This window comes from Idiotropiscis lumnitzeri, chromosome 2 (assembly GCF_059441095.1).
Source record: "Idiotropiscis lumnitzeri isolate Australia: NSW breed Sydney's pygmy pipehorse chromosome 2, RoL_Ilum_1.0, whole genome shotgun sequence".
Taxonomy (NCBI): domain Eukaryota; kingdom Metazoa; phylum Chordata; class Actinopteri; order Syngnathiformes; family Syngnathidae; genus Idiotropiscis; species Idiotropiscis lumnitzeri.
The window spans coordinates 27292751-27313746 of NC_142392.1; the positions used below are offsets into that span (position 1 = coordinate 27292751).

At 42.8% G+C, this 20996-nt stretch overlaps 3 protein-coding genes across 3 annotated transcripts in view; 1 reads left to right on the top strand and 2 right to left on the bottom strand.

The window, feature by feature from the left end:
- LOC148342153 (general transcription factor II-I repeat domain-containing protein 2A-like) overlaps positions 1 to 6000 on the bottom strand; it is a 115519-nt gene extending 109519 nt beyond the window's left edge. The window contains exon 1 of the mRNA XM_088287589.1: positions 5979 to 6000. The gene's annotated coding sequence lies outside the window, so the exon portion shown is untranslated. The remainder of the gene's footprint in view (positions 1 to 5978) is intronic.
- Positions 1 to 6657, bottom strand: part of LOC148342154 (uncharacterized) — a 79563-nt gene extending 72906 nt beyond the window's left edge. The window contains exons 1-2 of the mRNA XM_088288084.1: positions 6645 to 6657; positions 5172 to 6077 (exon numbers count right to left, since the gene is read on the bottom strand). Of these exons, the coding sequence (XP_088144210.1) occupies positions 5172 to 6077; positions 6645 to 6657 (919 nt within the window). The remainder of the gene's footprint in view (positions 1 to 5171; positions 6078 to 6644) is intronic.
- Positions 6658 to 13023: 6366 nt separating this feature from the next.
- LOC148342159 (uncharacterized) lies at positions 13024 to 19163 on the top strand. The gene is made up of 2 exons (XM_088288085.1): positions 13024 to 13967; positions 17931 to 19163. The coding sequence occupies exons 1-2, from the start codon at positions 13024 to 13026 to the stop codon at positions 19132 to 19134; spliced, it is 2148 nt and encodes a 715-aa protein (XP_088144211.1). The 3' UTR covers positions 19135 to 19163.
- Positions 19164 to 20996: the final 1833 nt, after the last annotated feature.

The window sequence follows — 20996 nt, forward strand, 5'->3', positions numbered from 1 at the left end:
CAGACTCCATGTCCACTTCCTGACAGTCCGGTAAATATGCTCTGCTCAAAGTATCGGCTACCAACATGTCCCGGCCTGGTTTATAAGTCACATGTATATTGTACTTCTGTAGCCTGAGCAACATTCGTTGAAGCCTCTTTGGTGCACTGAGCAAAGGTTTTTTGTGGATGTTTTCCAAGGGCTTGTGATCACTTTGGACGGCCACCTCTCTTCCATAGGTGTACTGGTGAAATTTCTCCATTCCAAATACAATTGCGAGGCATTCTTTCTCTATTTGAGCGTAGCCCCTCTCTGTTGGTGTCATGATTCTGCTACCATATGCCACTGGCTTTTCATCTTGCATGAGGGCAGCTCCCAGTCCTGTCTCGGAAGCATCACACTGCAGCGTCAGAGCTTCTCGCTGGTCGTAGTATTTCAGGACTGGAGCGTTGGCTATCTTTTCTTTCAGTCGCTCAAATGCCCCTTCCTGGACTTCTGTCCATTCCCACATGTTTTCTTTATGTGTCAGTTGTCTCAAAACTTCACAGTCATCTGACAAGTGTTCATAGAATTTTGATAGGTAATTTACCATACCCACTAGTCGCTGTACTCCTTTCACATCAAAAGGTCTCGGCATCTCCCTGATGGCTCGCACTTTCTCTGGGTCTACACACAGTCCCTCAGCTGTCAGTAGGTGTCCTATATAAGGTACTTTTGTTTGTCGCAGCTTGAATTTGTCCTTGTTTAGTTTTATGTTTTTCTCTGTGCACCTCTGTAAGAAGCGTCTCAGTTTCACATCGTGGTCTCGGATAGCTTCCTCCTGGGTTGTCCCTTCTCCTGTAATTAATATATCATCAGCAATGATGTACGTTCCAGGTAGGTTTTCCAGTGCATGTGTGAGTTTCCTTTGAAAGATCTCTGGCGCTGGGCTTATGCCCATTGGCATCCTGAGCCACCTAAAGCGTCCAACTGGGGTTGAGAAGGTTGTGAGATAACTTGACTCCTCCTCAAGTTTAATGTGCCAAAATCCATGTTTTACATCACAAACGGTGAATACTTTTGCATTTGCAAGTTCGGGTAAGATGTCATCTATTGTTGGGAGTGGAAAATGGCTCCGTTTAAGTGCTCGATTCAACGGTCTGGGGTCAATGCAGATCCTCAACTTCCCACTCGGTTTTCTCAATGACACCATGCTACTAATCCAGTCTGTACTTCGTTCCACGGGTGCAATGATTTCTCTTTTTACCAGTTCCTTTAGTTCCTCCTTGAGGGGTACCATCATTGAAACTGGCACTCTGCGCTTTGGCAATTTTACTGGTGGTATACTATTATCTATTTCAATCTTGTATTCTCCTTCCATACAGCCATCACCAGTAAAAACAGTAGAAAATTCTGTTTCTATTATTTCCATCGTCAATATTTTGTTGCAAAGTTCATCTTTTGCGACAGTCATCACTTCTTTTGTTACTATGCTGTCCACTGTCATGATGTTCTCATATTGAACCTTTATCAGCTTCATGTCTTCACTTGCCTTTCTGCCCAAAATTGGAACACCTCCTTCCATGTTCACGACTTGAAACAGCACTCGGTAGAGTTTGTTATTCCTCGGGTTCCTTATTTTGACTCGACACTGGCCCAATGGACTCATTTTTGTTTTATTGTACCAGTACCTTGTCAGAATGTTCCAGCTTTACATCTGGGTTTAGGTGATGTACAGGAATGACATTACAGCTCGCTCCACAGTCTATTTGAAATTTAACTTGTGTAGTGTCAATTAGCATACCAGCAAAGAGTTGTTTTTCTGGAGTATGTCTGTCTCCAATTTGGTTCACGTTCTCTTTTGTCTCAACGATGTGGGTTATCATCATAATATCTTCATATTCTTCTTTATCTTGCTCTTGAATTGCATTCACAGCTCTATCATTTTTACCATGTGCATTTTTTGTCTTACACATAGCAGCAAAATGATTATCCTTCCCACATTTTTTACACTTTTTTCCAAAAGCAGGGCACTTCTTCTTATTCCACTCATGCTTCTTGCCACAAAACTTACAGCAAACATCACCTCTGCTTGCTTTTTCTTGTTTGAGTAGATGCACTTCCTCCTCTGACTGCCCTTGCAGTGTTTTACAATTTTCTCGTGACAACTCTGTTGCTCGACAAATCTTCATGCATTTTTCTAATGTCAGATTGTCTTCTCTCAGCAGTCTTTCCCTCAGCCCATTGTCGTTTGTGCCACACACTATTCTATCTTTTATCAATGAGTCTCTCAACTGCTCAAAATTGCAGGTGCTGGCCAAAACTCTCAATTCAGTAACGTACTTGTCCACATTTTCGCCCGGTGTTTGATCTCTCATGAAGAATCTGTATCTCTCCACAGTCTCGTTTAACTTAGGGTTACAATGTTCGTCGAATTTCCTCATCATCTCCCTCACGGTAGTTCTTGCCGACACATCATCCATCAACAACGTGTTCAACAGTTCTCTACCTTCTTCGCCGATGAGGTAATGAAACAGCTTGCATTTCGTGGATTCCTCCGAGTCCGGCATTGTCAGGTCCACATACAAAGTGAATTCCTCTTTCCACGCTTTCCACGTCTTCGTCAAATTGTTTGAATCCAAAGCCAGAATTGGCGGCGGTCGCAGTCCTTCCATCGTAGCGACTGTCCGTAGTTAGCTTCCGTGCTAACGAGCTAGCGATCCTTTCAACACTCTCTTCCCGTCGCCAGTTATGACCCACGCGCTGCCACCATGTTTCACTCTGTCCTGTTTCTCATACAGAGTGGACGATTAAAGCATTGACTTGCTTACTTCACTTTTATTAACTTCTTAACTTTGGCAGTACAGTACGTTACTTCAGTCTGTTGACATAGGGAAAACGTCACTTCCTCTTTCTCTCGTCCGTCACTGTAATCGGCCCCTAAGCAACATAACATAACTAACAATAATATTGTTACAGAGGGAAAAGTGTGGATTTAATTGCAGATACACTTGCAAGGACATTTTCAAGTCGGACCTTTCAAGAGAAGCTATATCGTCCAACACTCACTCAGTGGTGCGTAAGTGTGTTTCTGGATATGATTTGTCCAGCCGTGGTGTCATAAATGATGGTATTTTGTTGGGGATTTATTCAAGTAGGACAAAGTAGGACTTCACTGAAGGCTCAGGTGTGAAATGCACTGAAGTAACTTAAAAAGTAAAAGTAAAAAAAGAATGTGTTTAAGAATGTGCAAGAAAGAAAAATTTTGACAAATGTTGATAAATAATGATATTTTCCAGGAGGTATTTATTTCTTTGTTGTTTATTCATTCAATTCTATACTTATTTCAACATTGGAGTATTATTTTTCTTTCAATATGTAGTATATTTTGTCTTTGAAGTGTGGGTCCTTGCTGCCTTCCGGAGAGGCAGCCGAGCAAGGCTGGATTGGTGATGAAAAAGAACAAAAGAAAGATTTTATTCTCGTCACATGCTGATGTCAAAAGAAGTCTCCCCAAAAACGTGTGCGTGTGTGCGCTCCGCGCACCTGCGAGCCCCCTCTCAGACATTCCCTTCTTATAGGGAATGCCCAAATAGGACATGAATATCTAATTTTCCCTTGTTGCATATGCATTCCCATCACGCTAGTCTTCGGGATTTCCCTCCAAAAGTCCCCCAGAGGGAGAGCAGACGCGTCTCCCCTTTGATACGACCAGTCTACTAGTGACCACCTTAAATTACTCTCATACCCTGGAAGGTCACTGACCTCGCGAGAGAATTGCCCCCACCATAAACAATGCTCAGGCCTATTTTCTCTCAGGGCAGTATCTGGTTACATCGGAACTTCAGAACCAAGACTGGTCACTTCTGTGAGCTCCAGTCCCTTCATAGTTTCATAAAGAGAATTACATCCCATATCTAAATTAGGCCATTTAAAAATACACGACTTTTTTTTTATTTATTTCAATGTATATTTAAGCTTGCTTATGTAATAATAGAATATTTATTCAATTGTTTTAGTATGTAAAATTATCAACAATTTGAACATTTTTATTTCACACTTGAATATTTCTGAACATATTTGTTCTTTTGAAAATGTGTGCAATTTAAATTATTCCATCCATCCAGCCATTTTCTGCCGCTCATCCAGGGTCGGGTTATTGAATTAATTTTTTAAGTATTTTTTATAATTCAATATTTATTTCAAGATCAGGACTCTTCTCAATTAGTTCAATATTTATAAAATGTTTCTATATTTGTTAATTGAATTAAGTCTGTATGTGGTTTCCAATTTTACATTTTAATATTTTCCTATTTCACTATATAAATAATCCAATGTATAAAAAATATAATACAGCATGAAAAAAAATATTTGGTATATTTGACAAAATAGTTTTTTTCCAAAGTGAGATTCTGATTAGTAACAAACCCCAAACACTTGATAGAGCTCAACCCATTAAGTGTATTTTGCAGAAATGTATTCAGAAAGCATAATATTAAATGTATGTAAGGGGATATTTGAAGACTTTGAGTTTTGTTCAATGGACCATTCATATACGAGCCAGCCAAACACAGCGAGAAAACCAGCGCTGACTCCAGTCACCATCAAGTTGCCAACTCCTGACATACCAAAACCTTTGAGAGAAACTGAGCCGATTTGCGTTTCTCTTTCTGGTTCTTTTTATAGTTCAACTTCTAGTTTAGTTTTTCACCTTTTCACGGCGTAATGAAGGCCAGTTGAGCAAGTGGAACAAGTGATTTTATTGATGATTGTGGAAGGCACCGATTTCATAAGCAGTTTCTTCTCACACCTTTTCCATTAAGTACGATTAAAAAGACAACTGAAAAGCAGAACATTAACAAATGTTATTCCAGGCAAAGGCAATTAATTTATTTTTCATGTTTGATGTAAACACACACAAAAAAAAATCATCATCACTCAGACACAATGGTTCTTCTGGCAATGATCACATTGGCTTAGTGTCAATAAAAGAGCTTTGCAAAATTCAATATATCATATTTTATTCAAAATCACATTTACATCTGACCACAAAGACTCAGTTCCTTCAGTATTTTTGTCTTTTTTTCAGCTTCAAGTATCGCTGCTTATCTCACCAGCACAATTGTGACTCTCCGCATGCTGTTTAGTGGAGAATTTTTTAGCACAAACGCTGCAACTGAATGGCTTTTCTCCTCTGTGTGTTCTTGTGTGGCGTCGTAAATGTGACTTTACAGAGAACCCCTTGGCACAAACTGAGCATGAAAATGGTTTTTCTCCAGTGTGTAATCGTGTATGTGTTTTTAAATTTGGCTTAAAAGAAAAGCTTTTTCCACAAACTGAGCAAGAAAAAGGTTTTTCTCCAGTGTGTGTTCTTGTGTGACTTATTAAATCAGACTTTCGCGAGCAACTCTTGCCACAAACTGAGCAGGAAAAAGGGTTTTCTCCACTGTGTTTTCTTGTGTGTTCTGTTAAACTTTCCTTTCTCGAGAAGCATTTTCCACAAACTGAGCATGAAAAAGGGTTTTCTTCAGTGTGTAATTGTGTATGTCTTTTTAAATTTGACTTAAAAGAAAAGCTTGTGCCACAAACTGAGCAGGAAAAAGATTTTTCACCACTGTGTGTTCTTGAGTGATTTATTAAATGAGACCTTCGAGAGAAACTCTTGCCACAAACTGAGCAGGAAAAAGGTTTTTCTCCACTGTGTGTTCTTGCATGGCTTGTTAAATGTGCCTTTTGAGAGAAGCTTTTTCCACAAACTGAGCATGAAAAAGGTTTTTCTCCAGTGTGTAATCGTGTATGTGTTTTTAAATTTGGCTTAAAAGAAAAGCTTTTGCCACAAACTGAGCAAGAAAAAGGTTTTTCTCCACTGTGTGTTCTTGCGTGTTCTATTAAATTTGCCTTTTGAGAGAAGCATTTTCCACAAACTGAGCAGGAAAAAGATTTTTCAACACTGTGTGTTTTTCTGTGCCCTTTTAAAGACAACTTTGAAGATAATGAGTCAGTGTGACATGCCCTTTCACCTTTAGTTTGCTCATTATCATCATCATCATCATCGTGATGAGCGTCTGATAATGTGTCCTCATTATGTGCTTGTGATGGCCCCCAGTGGTCTTCATCACCTTCTGTTGTCACGTGACAACTTGAACTGCTGCTTGGAGGCTCCGCCCCTCTCTTGTCCTCACTCTCATCCTTGTTTTCATCTTCAGTCTTTATAGGGACAACGTTCACTGGTGACTTGTTGATCTCCTCCTCGTCCTCCTTTTTGATGTGAGTCAAGTCTGGGTCCTCTTTCACAGAACAGAGATCATTTTGTCTGACGTCTGCAGGACACAAAAAGACAAATTTGGTTTGGTCAAGTCAAACCACATGCGGCGACTTTGTCTTATTTTCTACAGCGCTATCTTGACTTGTGCCTGCCGAACACCAATCAATGCGTGCGACCCCGATTTGGACCGGACCATGGGGGCATTTCACAAAATTACGTCCTACGATGTAAACCTCACTTTAGCAGCACAACAACAGTGATAAGCGAGCAATTAAAAAGGAAGCACGTTGCGGCTGATGCCCGATTTAATTCCTGACATAGTCACAGACGTTTCTGGAAGCGAGCTGAAGTTAGCACACACAGGCTCTTGTGTGCGTCTGATGGAACACCTGTTGTGGGACCCTAACATATTGATGCAGACCACTGGGGCCCATTGCAACATAACGTCATTGATAGAATAGAAATCATTCAAGTGAAAAATGTTTACAAGTATTTCTTTTTGCATTTCGAGATTGTTTCATCGTGGGTATTTTTTTGCTTCCATTATAATCTGGATGCCTAAAAGAATTAAAGGGGCCCTGGAATCAGAGTTGCTATTTATTGCATGATTTACGTTTGGGTTTTTTTTGCCCAAAATGACATTTAGCCTGCAAGTACATTCCAACATTCCCCTTTTTATTTTTTTTTTTAAATTTCTGTTTTTAAATAAATTTTAAAACAACATTATGTTTGAAGAGTCAAAATCCCTACACATAAGCATTAAGCAACAACACTTTCACTGTGACTTTCATGTTGACATATTTGAATAATGACTGTATATTTTCAAGTTATCCAATATGTATTCAAATTCGACTAAGATCCACCATAATATTTGAAGAGTTCACTGAATTATTTTGGAACTGCAACGATGCTTAACAGCCATAGAGTGTCAGTAATGAGTAACAAAGTAACACAACATTGTCATTTGCATAAATTACCAGGAACTATGAGTTGCGGGGGAGATGCAAACCACCTGAGCCACAGGAACTTTATGACCAGGAACTAAATGTTCCTGGACTTGTTGACAAGATGGCGGCGCGCATGGACGCAGCGGCTAACAGCTCCCCCTCACAGTGCTCCTTTTTACTTTTTATTAGTGTTTGCTTGCTCTTATTGGCATCAACTGAGGCACAACATCGATATACCCGCCAGGACATCGTGAACATTGGATATCGATGCGAAATAACCATCACAGAGGAATTTTGCTATGATCGCAAAATTCCGAACGAACTGGCGAGGCTGCCCGGCTCACCGTGGCTGGTCATCGGGGCCGGGAGGCGGCGCAGGCGACGCAGAGAGAGGAAGCAGAAGCGAGGCTGCAGGTCCGGTGTCTTGCAACGGCTGCGACGGCAGCCCCATAGGCAGCCACTACCGAGTCTGCACCTCACCAACGCCAGATCCGTGGTCCACAAAATCGACGACCTGGGATTACAAATCCTGGGAAACCGCTATGTGCGCGATAGCAGTGTGATCGTCGTCACGGAAACCTGGCTGCACGCGGACATCCCCGACGCTAGCATCCAGCTGGCCGGGCGCTCGCTACATCGCGCGGATCGGACGAGGGACACCGGTAAGAGGAGGGGCGGGGGGCTCTGTGTTTACGTGCATGAGAACTGGTGCGGCGATAGCACGATCGTCGAGAAGCACTCTTCCCCCGACATCGAGTTCATGTCCGTTAAATGCCGGCCTTATTTTCTCCCGAGGGAGCTAACGGTCGTGATTGTCACAGCTGTTTACATCCCTCCCGACGCTAGCACTAGCACGGCGCTCTCGCTACTCGCGTGCGTCATCAATAAACATCAGCGGGCCCACCCTGATGCCGTCCACATTGTAGCGGGAGACTTTAATAAGGCCAATTTAAAGACTGTACTCCCAGAGTTTCACCAGCATGTCAAGTGCCCAACGAGGGGAGACAACACTCTCGACCATGTGTACTCGAACATCAAGCACGCATACAGAGCCCTCCCACTCGCCCCTCTCGGCCAGTCAGACCACCTGTCCTTGCAGCTCGCACCTGCGTACACCCCTCTCAGGCGCAGATTCAGGCCTACCACAAAGACTGTGAAAACCTGGCGTGACGGCGCCATGAGTGAATTACAGGACTGCTTTCATGACACAAACTGGGACCTCTTGATCATCAGGACCTTGATGTCTACACGCATTGTGTACTGGACTACATCAAGTTCTGCATGGAAACTGTGTCCCAACATAAGACTATACGGACCTTCCCAAATGCGAAGCCCTGGATGTCCAGCAGGGTTCGCTCTCTCCTCAAGGCCCGTGACGCTGCCTTCAGGTCAGGCGACAAAGCCCAGTACAGGGTGGCTCGTGCTGACCTGAGCAAAGGCATCAAGCTAGCCAAGGCAACCTACAAGGGGAGGCTGCAGGCCCACCTTGCCAGTAACAGACCACGGGAGGTGTGGCAGGGTCTACGGAGCATCACCAACTTCCGTGGCAGCAGAACGACCTCTGTAGACCCGAGTGCATCGCTGGCAGAGGAGCTTAACTGCTTCTTCGCTCGCTTTGACTCGCCCCAACCGTCACACCCCCGCACTTCAAGCTCCAACTCCCCCCCACTCATCGTAGAGGAACACGATGTGAGGCGCGCGCTCCTGGCGGTCAACCCCAGGAAAGCTACTGGACCCGACGGAATACCAGGCAAGGTCCTCAGAGCATGTGCCCACCAACTGTCACATGTTTTCTGCAGGATCTTCAACCGCTCCCTGGCTCAGGCAGTCATCCCCTCCTGCTTGAAAACTTCCACCATTATTCCTGTCCCCAAAAAGTCACCAGCCGTCCACCTGAATGACTACCGTCCTGTTGCTCTCACACCAGTCATTATGAAGTGCTTCGAGAGGCTGGTTCTCCAGCACATCAGGGACTGCCTTCCTCCCACTCTGGACCCCTACCAGTTTGCATACCGGGCTAACAGATCCACTGAGGACGCCATCGACACTGCTCTGCATGTTATGCTGGGCCACCTAGAACAACAGCAGAGCTATGCAAGGATGCTCTTTGTGGACTACAGCTCGGCATTCAACACGATCATCCCAGACATCCTCGTCGCCAAACTGGACACTCTCGGCCTCCCTGCCCTCACACGCATCTGGATTAAGGACTTTCTGACCAACAGACCCCAGACTGTGTTGCTCGGCCCCTACACGTCCTCCACCCTCATGCTGAGCACCGGTTCCCCCCAAGGATGCGTGCTGAGCCCTCTCCTGTACGCCCTCTACACCTACGACTGCAGCCCGGCCCACGGCAACAACACCATCGTCAAGTTTGCTGACGACACGACAGTGGTCGGTCTGATCTCGGAAGGTGACGAGACAGCCTACAGAGAGGAGGTAAAGAGACTGACAACTTGGTGCAAGGACAACAGACTGCACCTTAACACTGCAAAAACAAAGGAGATTGTCGTCGACTTCAGGAGGAACAAGACGCTGCCGCCCCCCCTCTGCATCGAAGGCGTGTGTGTGGAGAGGGTCCACACGATCAAGTTCCTGGGAGCACAGATCTCCGATGACCTTTCTTGGAGTCACAACACCACAGCAGTGGTAAAGAAGGTCCGCCAACGTCTGCACTTCCTGAGAGTCCTCAGGAAATTCAACCTGGACAGGAAGCTGCTGCTGGCCTTCTACCACTCGTCCATCGAGAGCCTGCTGACGTACTGTGTCTCCACCTGGTACAGCGGCTGCACTGAGGCGGACAGAGTGAGGCTCCAGAGGACAGTCAAAACAGCGCAAAGGATTATTGGCTGCCCTCTCCCCTCACTGTCGGACATCTACACCGCCCGGTGCCTCAGAAGGGCTCTCAACATCGTCAATGACAATACCCACCCAAACTCACACCTGTTCGACCTGTTGCCCTCTGGCAGGCGCTACAGATGCATCAAATCAAGGACCAATAGACTGAGAAACAGTTTCTTTCCGAGAGCCATCTCCATTCTGAACTCTCACACACACACGAGAACACCCTTACCTTGCAGAACAGCATTGTGATGTGTTTTTATATGCACTATTCAGTACTAAATTCCATTGCACTCTCTTATTTATTTATCTAATTTATATATTTGTCTGTATTATTGTTGTATTGCACTGGAGAGGGGAGCCCTCTAATCTCGTTGCACACTTGAGTACAATGACAATAAAGGGATTTCTAATTTCTAATTCTAAGCCTGTATTTATGATTAGAGGGAATCGGAGAAGCGGGTTGTTGCAAATAAAGGCTGTCCGAGTTGGGTCAGAACAAAGAAACTGGACGTGTATTTTTCTTAGAAAACCCCACTTAAACATGGTGGCAGCTAGTGATGGGTAGATGAGGCATCCTGTATCGTTTCGACACAGTGACACAATGTATTGACACTGTGTTGACACTGTGTTGCTGAATACTGACACCTGGTGGACTTGCAGGAAACATTTGACAGGGTCATCTGACACTGATCTGTCAAACTAATTTTATCCAATTCCATTGATTAGCGACGTGATGTGTTTTTATATATCCTATTTCGTATTACATTCCATCGCACTATTTATTTTCATATTTATCTAATTTATATATTTAACTGAATTATTGTTGTATTGCACTGGAGAGGGGAGCTCTCTAATCTCGTTGCACACTTGAGTACAATGACAAAGGGATTTCTGATTCTGATTAGGCATTTGCTTTCACATTATTTTTACATACACGCAATTTCATAAAAAAAATCTTTGATATTCGAGACGCAGTTGATAAATTAAGAGAACATCTGTCTGAATGCCCAAGTAAAAGTGTTGTGAATGACAATGGACTCATTGTAATTAAAGATTTTTATTCCAAAAAATTAGTTTCTCCAGCGTTTTGTTATTCAGTCTATTTCTTTTTTTGAGGCAATTTCCCCCGCCTTTGAGAAGATCCTCTCACAAGGCACTGAAGAGGCCGGTGTGCACAACGCCTGTGTGGCTACTATAAATAGGTGAGGGAACGTTGCCTCCATGGACTTCCAGTATAAGAGCGAGTCTTCCGTACGTGCAACGTGTCCTGCTGACATATAGCGCTGCACCTCTGAGTGCGCATCAACAGTGACGTCTTCCATCTTGCGGATCTTTAATGCAAAGTAACGTGCCAATAACTGTTAATAATAACTTGATGTATAATGGTAGTAAGGTGAAACCGCTGGGCAGATGTAAAGTCAAGCTGAGGAACCCAAGGAACCAGAAACTGTATCGGTTGGAGTTCCAAGTAGTGGATGATGACTGCACTGTCCCACTTATAGGGAAAAGAGCCAGTGAGGCTATGAAACTTATCAAGGTGCATTATGAAAATATCATGGCAATGGACAGTATTGTGACAACAGAGAAAGAGACAATAGGAGAGTGGACATTTGAACAGATTAAGATAGACTTTGCAGATGTATTCTCAGGAGATGGGTGTCTGGAAGGAGAGTACACAATAGAAGTGGACAAAAGTGTCAAACCAGTACAGCGACGGGTGCCTGTTGCTATGCTGAAGCCACTGAAGGAGGAGCTTCAAGACCTTGAGCGCAGAGGTATTATCGCACCAGTGGACTGTAGCACCGATTGGATCAGCAGCATGGTGGTAGTACAAAAACAAAATGGCAGACCAAGAATATGCATTGATCCAAAGCCCTTGAACAAGGCTCTCAAGCGCAGTCACTTCCCATTGGCAACTATTGAAGATGTACTCCCAGACTTGTCTAAAGCTAGACTGTTCACGGTGTGTGATGTTAAAAGTGGTTTCTGGCATGTCAAACTTGAAGAGAAGTCTAGCTACCTGACCACATTCTCCACCCCATTTGGGCGCTACAGATGGCTCCGGATGCCCATGGGGATTAGTCCGGCACCTGAGGTTTTCCAGAGGAAATTGAATCAAGCATTGGATGGACTGCCTGGTCTGTATATCATTGCTGACGATGTGCTTATTACAGGCCAGGGTGAGAGACAGGAAGATGCGATAAGAGACCATGATGCAAAGTTGAGACAGTTTCTGGACAGATGTAAACAAAAGAACATTAAATTGAATCCAGACAAGTTCAAACTGAGACAGGCTGAGTGCAATTACATTGGACACAGGCTCACAGCAGGTGGACTGAAAGTTGACCCAGACAAGGTCCGTGCCATTGAGCACATGCCGAGGCCCACAGACGTCAAGGCAGTGCAAAGACTGTTGGGTATGATAAACTATCTGGCGAAATTTTGCCCCAAGCTTTCAGACCAATGTGAGGTACTGAGACAGTTGACACACAAAGATGTTGAATGGGAATGGATGGAGCAACATGAAACGGCTTTTGCGAAACTTAAAATGATGATTGCAGGTGCTCCTGTCCTGAAGTATTACTGCCCTGAGGAGGATTTAGTGGTGCAATGCGATGCATCGGACACTGGTTTGGGGGCAGCACTAATGCAGAAAGGCAAGCCCATTGCTTTTGCAAGCAGAGCACTCACGCAGACGGAACGTGGCTATGCTCAGATTGAGAAAGAGTTTTTAGCCATGGTTTTCAGTGTCGAGAAATTTCATCAGTTCACGTATGGCCGTAAGGTCACTGTCCAATCCGATCATAAGCCGCTCGAGACAATTGTGAGGAAACCTCTGTTGAGTGCTCCAAAGAGACTCCAAAGGATGATGCTGCGCATTCAGAAATATGATTTGACTGTCGTGTACGTTCCTGGCAGGGACATGTTACTGCAGACACGTTGAGTAGAGCATATCTCCCAGAATGCTCACCCCTGGGCTCTGTTGAGGCTGACATAGAAACTGTTAACATGGTGCAGCACCTACCTATCTCCAGTGACAGCCTGAGCAGGATTAGAGTAGCTACAGAAGAAGATAGAGCGCTTCAAACGCTTATTAAGATGATGCAACAGGGATGGCCATCAGACAGAAGATCAATACCGCCGGAGATCAGGCCATACTATTCGTTTCAAGGGGAGCTGAGTCACCAATATGGCATTGTTTTTAAAGGTGAACGTGCTGTTATACCTACCGCACTCCAGAAGGACATCACCAGCCGTCTGCATTCATCTCATCTAGGTGTCGGAGGATGTCTGAGGAGAGCCAGAGAATGCGTTTTCTGGATTGGCATGAATGACCATATTACAGCGCACATCGCTCGTTGTGACATCTGCAGGTCAGTAGATGACAGACAACAGAAGGAAACACTCAACCCACATGATTTGCCAAACAGACCATGGGCTAAGGTGGGCGTCGACATTTTTCAGTTTGAGGACAAGAACTACCATGTGACAGTGGACTATTACTCGAATTATTGGGAAATAGACTTTTTGCCTGACACTAAATCTGCCACAGTGATAAAGAAACTGAAAGCCCACTTTGCTAGATATGGCATTCCCAGCACTGTAATTTCAGATAATGGACCTCAATACTCATCGGAGGATTTCCACAGGTTCAGTCGGCTGTGGGAGTTCGAGCACAAAACATCATCTCCAGGTTACCCTCAGAGTAACGGCAAAGCAGAGTCTGCCGTGAAGACAGCAAAAAGACTTTTGCAAAAGGCTAAAGCGGCTGGGCAGGACCCATATCTTGCGTTATTGGATCACCGCAATACACCGTCACAAGGACTAGACTCAAGCCCGGCGCAAAGACTGCTGAGCCGCCGTACAAGGACACTGCTCCCAGTCAAGCCCAGCCTTCTTCGGCCCAAAGTGATTAGAGCAGGGCCAGTACTGCTGAAAAATCAATTCCGCCAGTGTGCTTATTACAACCGCTCTGCTAGGGATCTCGATGCATTAAAACCTGGCGATTGTGTTAGGGTTCAGCCTTTTCACCTCCACACTAAGTGGAGGTTGGGCAGAGTGAAAAACTGTGTTGATTGCAGATCCTATGACATTGAATTGGATTCAGGTGCTGTTCTGAGAAGGAACCGTAGACACCTCAGGCACGCTCTGGGAGATCCACATGTGAGGCCAATAGACATGGAGGCTGAGGATCCACCAAACACCCAAGCGAGTCCAATACAACCTCAGCCAGCCGCTCCGTCCGATGGGGATAGGCCGATGACAACTAGGAGTGGTAGAGTTATTCACAAGCCGCGAGCGGTACAAGGACTTTACTACTTAATCACATGCTTTGGGGATTCTTATTTTTAAGGGTAATTGTAATTGTGGAAAAAAAAAAAAAAAAGGGTGGGATTCCTCCTAACAGAGGAGCACTGTTTTGTTTGGGATGTTGAAATTGCATCTGTCACTGAGAAAAAAAAAAACTGTTGTCTCAGCATTGTTCACATTGTATGTGTTCTGCACCAAGTCCAATTTAAAGGACAAGCTTTCCAAAAAGAGAAAGGATGTAACAATATGGTATGCTGTGTTATCAGGTGCATCAGTAGGGGGCACTGCAGGGCAGTTGGATGTGTGTAAGCCTGTTGTTAGGACTGCAGGGCATTCGAGGAACACGTTGTTGGAAATAAACGCTGGCCAAGTTGGGTCAGAGCAAAGAAACTGGACTTGTATCTTTTCTTAGAAAACCCCACTTAAACAAAATTTAAAACCACATCGCAACTTGTCGAAAAAGCCTGGAAAAAGGCAAAGGTGCAAATATGTTGACATAAAGTATCACTTTATCATGTCAACTGTTAATAATAGGGAAATACATTTGAAATACTATCCAACCGACGACATGGTGTCAGATGTAAAAACAAAACCAGCAACAAAAGTAAAATTCAATACATCTCTCAAGTTCATATTTGGGAACTAAAATGTTTGTTCATGTGCATACGGTTCAAATCGTACGTTTTTCCAATGTTTAGAAGAAGATAACGATGATTTGGATCGCAAATGGTGACATCTGTCGGTGAGTTGGTGACAGTGCTCCACAAAACCAGCAGCCAATCATATCACAGCGGGGTGTGTCCTGTTCTTCCGCTTTCGTGACGAACAGACTGCCATTTTCTCGAAGGAAAAAAACGACGCCATCTTTCATTCGTCTCGTCGAACAAAGAGAAGCACACGAGTTATCGCCAAGCAGAGATCAAGTGCTGATATTTTGGAATTATCATTTGAAAATGTGTGATAGAACGACACCCAAGTACAAAGTGGAACTTTCTGGAATAAAAGAAGAGAACGAGCAACATCTTCAACTGCTGGGCGAAGGTTGGAAGCAGCCTCGTGTTGTGCGACACAAAGCAGGTTTGTCTACGTTTTACTCTCATCTGCTTTGTAAAGAACAACGTTAAAAATATGCATCACAACATTAAGTTGTTTGGGGAAATGCTTTCAAGGTTATTGCCGTTTTATCTTTTAATATTGGGGGGCTAGCAGAGAGAGGGTGCACAGAGCTGAAGGAAGCAGGACGGCTGTAAAAATGAATAACAATGCCTGCTTTTTCCCTGGTGTCAGTCACCTTTATCTGGTGCAGTAAGCTATTTCAGTCAGCAGCAAATTAAGCTCTCCCAAAGGCCTCAGGGCATTTCAACCTGACACCTCATGTTTCAAAACTATGCTTACAGGTTAATAGAAGGTCACAAAAACATGGACCTCTTAAACAGGAAAACGTGAGTTCAGCGGTAACAGAGTTGTGTCTATGCTGGCAGATTAACAAGAAGCCACAAAAACAGATGCACGTCTTGAACCGTGTTTGACAGGAAACCGTTTAGCTCGCATTGAACAGAAGTTTGACCCAAACATGTCTTGTAAGCTGAAACCGTTCGAACAACAGGAAGAGTGTGGACGGACGGGTGTGATAAAGTCAAAGTGTTCATGTTTTTCCATTCTTTATGAGTTTGCATATACAAATTACTTTGCTGTGCTTCAATAAAACGCGGCACGGGAGCGGGAAAGCTTTTCTCTTTGCCGGACTGCTCCTCGCAAGTGACAAAGACAATCTTGGCTCGGTGATTCATTTGTGCAGGCTTGTCTCGTTTTTTACAATAACTTCTCTGACATATCTTGTTCAAGCAATTCCTTATGGAATGATTCAACCTGACTCTAAAAACTGTGCACACTGCGGCAATAAGATCAATGGAGGTTGATCAATGTTCGTGAATAAAACACAAATGATTACGTTTTTTTAATAAATCAAGTACGTATTGGTCTTATTTATGAAATTTTTACTGGCTCGGTCAATGAACCTCCGGTGGCTCTGCACTGTTTTGTGCTCGTGTGCATAGTTTCACCTCATCCAAACATTTAAAATACATTGAATGCATTCATCCAAGGTTGCACGGATCTCATCAGTGAACAAGCGCATGCTGCAAGGAATGCATCTGCATCTTTGGCTTGCTATGGGCTGAAAAAGGGAGAACGTCACAACCCCCTTTTCTACCTACAAGTCCAGGAACATTTAGTTCCTGGTAATAAAGTTCCTGTGGCTCAGGTGGTTTGCATCTCCCCCGAAACTCGTAGTTCCTGGTAATTTATCCAAATGACAATGATGACGTAACAATGGGAGGTGTTGTGTTACTTTGTTACTCATTACTGACACCCTCTGGCTGTTATACATCATTGCGGTTACAAAATAATTCAGTGAACTCTTAAAATATTATGGTGTATCTTAGTCTAATTTGAATATGTATTGGATAACTTTAATATAAACAGTCATTATTCAAATATGTCAACACGAAAGTCAGAGTGAAAGTGTTGTTGCTTAATGCTTATGTGTAAGAACTTTTACTCTTCAAACATAATGTTGTTTTAAAATTTATTTAAAAACTGAAATTTTATAAAAATAAAAAGGGTAATGTCGGAACTTACTCGCAGGATAAATGTCATTTTGGGTAAAAAAAAAAACCAAACGTAAATCATACAATAAATAGCCACTCTGATTCCAGGGCCCCTTTAATTCTTTTAGGGATCCAGATTATAATGGAAGCAAAAAGTACCCACGATGAAATTATCTATAAATGCAAAAAGAAATACTTGTAAACATATTTCACTTGAAGGATTCCTATTCTATCAATGACATTTTGTTGCGATGGCCCCCAGTGGTCTGCATCAATATGTTAAGGTACCACAACAGGTGTTCCATCAGACGCACACAATAGCCTGTGTGTGCTAACTTCAGCTCGCTTCCAAAAACGTCTGTGACTATGTCAGGAATGAAATCGGGCATCAGCCGCAACGTGCTTCCTTTTTAAATGCTCGTTTATCACAGCTGTGCTGGTAGAAAAGGGAGGTTTAACATCGTAGGACGTAATTTTGTGAAATACCCCCATGGTCCGGTCCAAATTGGGGTCGCACGCATTGCTCCGTGTGCGGCAGGCACAAGTCAAGGTAGCATGGTAGAAACAATATCAGACAAAGTTTCCGCCTGAGCTTTGACTTGACCAAACCAAATTTGTCTTTCTGTGTCCTACAGACGTCAGTGAAAACGATCTCCTTTCTGTGAAAGAGGAGCCAGACTGGACTCACATCAAAAAGGAGGAGGAGGAAGAGATCAACAAGTCACCAGTGAACGTTGTCCCTATAAAGAGTGAAGATGAAAACAAGGATGAGAGTGAGGACAACAGAGGGGCGGAGCCTCCAAGCAGCAGCTCAAGACATCACGTGACAACAGAAGGTGATGAAGACCACTGGGGGCCATCACAAGCACAAAATGAGGACACATTATCAGACACTCATGACGATGATGATGATGAAGATGATGGGCAAGCCAAAGGTGAAAGGGCATGTCACACTGACTCATTAACTTCAAAGCTGTCGTTAAAACCGCACACAAGAACACACAGCGGAGATAAACCTTTTTCCTGCTTGTTTTGTGACAAAAGCTTTTCTCTAAAGTCACATTTAACAAGCCACACAAGAACACACAGTGGTGAAAAACCTTTTTCCTGCTCAATTTGTGACAAAAGCTTTTCTCTAAAGTCACATTTAACAAGCCACACAAGAACACACAGTGGTGAAAAACCTTTTTCCTGCTCAGATTGTGGTAAAAGCTTCTCAGAGAATTCTAATTTCACAAGGCATGCAAGAACACACAGTGGAGTAAAACCTTTTTCTTGCTCAATTTGTGGCAAGAGTTTCTCTCAAAAGTCGCATTTAACAAGCCACACAAGAAAGCACAGTGGTGAAAAACCTTTTTCCTGCTCAGTTTGTGGAAAATGCTTCTCTCGAAAGTCTTCTTTAGTAAGGCACACAAGAACGCACAGTGGAGAAAAACCTTTTTCCTGCTTGTTTTGTGGTAAAAGCTTTTCTCTAAAATCAAATTTAACAAGCCACACAAGAACACACAGTGGTGAAAAACCTTTTTCCTGCTCAATTTGTGGCAAAAGCTTTTCTCTAAAGTCACATTTAACAAGCCACACAAGAACACACAGTGGTGAAAAACCCTTTTCCTGCTCAGATTGTGGTAAAAGCTTCTCAGAGAATTCTAATTTCACAAGGCACGCAAGAACACACAGTGGAGTAAAACCTTTTTCTTGCTCAATTTGTGGCAAGAGTTTCTCTCAAAAGTCGCATTTAACAAGCCACACAAGAAAGCACAGTGGTGAAAAACCTTTTTCCTGCTCAGTTTGTGGCAAAAGCTTTAATGTAAAGTCATTTTTAACAAATCACACAAGAACACACAGTGGTGAAAAAACCTTTAGCTGCTCAGATTGTGGTAAAAGCTTCTCCGATAATTCTAATTTCACAAGGCACGCAATAACACACAGTGGAGAAAAACCTTTTTCTTGCTCAATTTGTGGCAAGAGCTTCTCTCGAAAGTCTCATTTAGTAAGGCACACAAGAAAGCACAGTGGTAAAAAACCTTTTTCCTGCTCAGTTTGTGGCAAAAGCTTCTCTCAAAAGTTGCATTTACGAATCCACACAAGAACGCACAGTGGAGACAAGCCATTCAGTTGCAGCGTTTGTGCTAAAACATTCTTCACTAAACAGCATGCTGAGAGACACAATTGTGCTGGTGAGAATTGCAGCGATACTTGAAGATTAAAAAAAGAAGAAAAAAAATGAAAGAACCGACTCTTTGTGGTAAGATGTAAATGTGATTTTCAATAAAATATGAAATTGAATTTTGCAAAGCTCTTTTATTGACACAAAGCCAATGTGATCAGTGCCAGAAGAAGCAACGTGTCTGAGTGATGATGAGTTTTTTTGTGTGTTAACATCAAACATGTAAATAAAATTTATTGCCTTTGCCTGGAACAACATTTGTGAACATTATGCTTTTCAGTTGTCTTTTTAATCGTACTTAATGGAAAAGGTGTGAGAAGAAACGGTGCTTATGAAATCGGTGCCTTCCACAATCATCAATAAAATCACTTGTTCCACTTGCTCAACTGGCCTTCATTACGCTGTGAAAAGGTGAAAAACTGAACTAGAAGTTGAACGATAAAAAGAGCCAGAAGGAGAAACGCAAATCGTCTCAGTTTCTCTCAAAGGTTTTGGAATGTCAGGAGTTGGCAACTTGATGGCGACTGGAGTCAGCGCTGGTTTTCTCGTTGTGTTTGGCTTGCTCGTATATGTATGGTCCATTGAACATAACTCAAACTCTTCAAATATCCCCTCAGATACATTTAATATTTCTCTTTCTGAATACATTTCTGACGAGCTAAAACCACTTTCTAGGTAGAGCTCTATCAAGCGTTTGGGGTGTGTTTCTAAGCAGAATCTCACTTCGGAAAAACTTAAATCATTTGTCAACTATACCAAACATTTTTTTTCATGCTTTATCATATTTTTTATACATTGGATTATTTATATAGTGAAATGGGAAAATATTAAAATGTAAAATTGGAAATCACATACAGACTTAATTCAATTAATAACAAATATAGAAACATTTTATAAATATTGAACTATTTGAGAAGAGTCCTGATCTTGAAATAAATATTGAATTATAAAAAATACTTAAAAAATTAATTCAATAACCCGACCCCGGATGAGCGGCAGAAAATGGCTGGATGGATGGAATAATTTAAATGGCATCCAAATTCAAAAGAACAAATATGTTAAGAAATATTCAAGTGTGAAATAAAAAGGTTTAAATTGTTGAGAATTTTACATATTAAAATAATTGAATAAATATTGTATTATTACATAAGCAAGCTTAAATATAAATTGAAATAAATGAAAAAAAAAGTTGTGTATTTTTAAATGGCCTAATTTAGATATGGGAAGTAATTCTCTTTATGAAACTATGAAGGGACTGGAGCTCACAGAAGTGACCAGTCTTGGTTCTGAAGTTCCGATGTAACCAGATACTGCCCTGAGAGAAAATAGGCCTGAGCATTGTTTATGGTGGGGGCAATTCTCTCGCCAGGTCAGTGACCTTCCAGGGTATGGAAGTAATTTAAGGTGCCTTCAGTGAAGTCCTACTTTGTCCTACTTGAATGAATCCCCATCAAAATACCATCATTTATGACACCACGGCTGGACAAATAATATCCAGAAACACACTTACGCACCACTGAGTGAGTGTTGGACGATATAGCTTCTCTTGAAAGGTCCGACTTGAAAATGTCCTTGCAAGTTTATCTGCAATTAAATTCACACTTTTCCCTCCTTTGGCCATTGTGGTTTAAAAAAAGCAAGAATATATTTCAGATTTTCGAACGGTCGCCAGTTACGACTTTTGGGTGTGTTGATTCGGCACAGCGCTGCCCCCTCACGAGTGAGCATCCAATCACAAAACGCGTTCATCACCCTCAGCATAAGGCCAGCGAGAAGGCTCACTGTAACCAACTCGTGATCTGATTGGCTATCGCAACCATCTAACAAATATGAACGCTCATTGACTTTGACAGAAGAGATGCTCGCACAATTGCATCTTAAGGCCTCGGAACGCA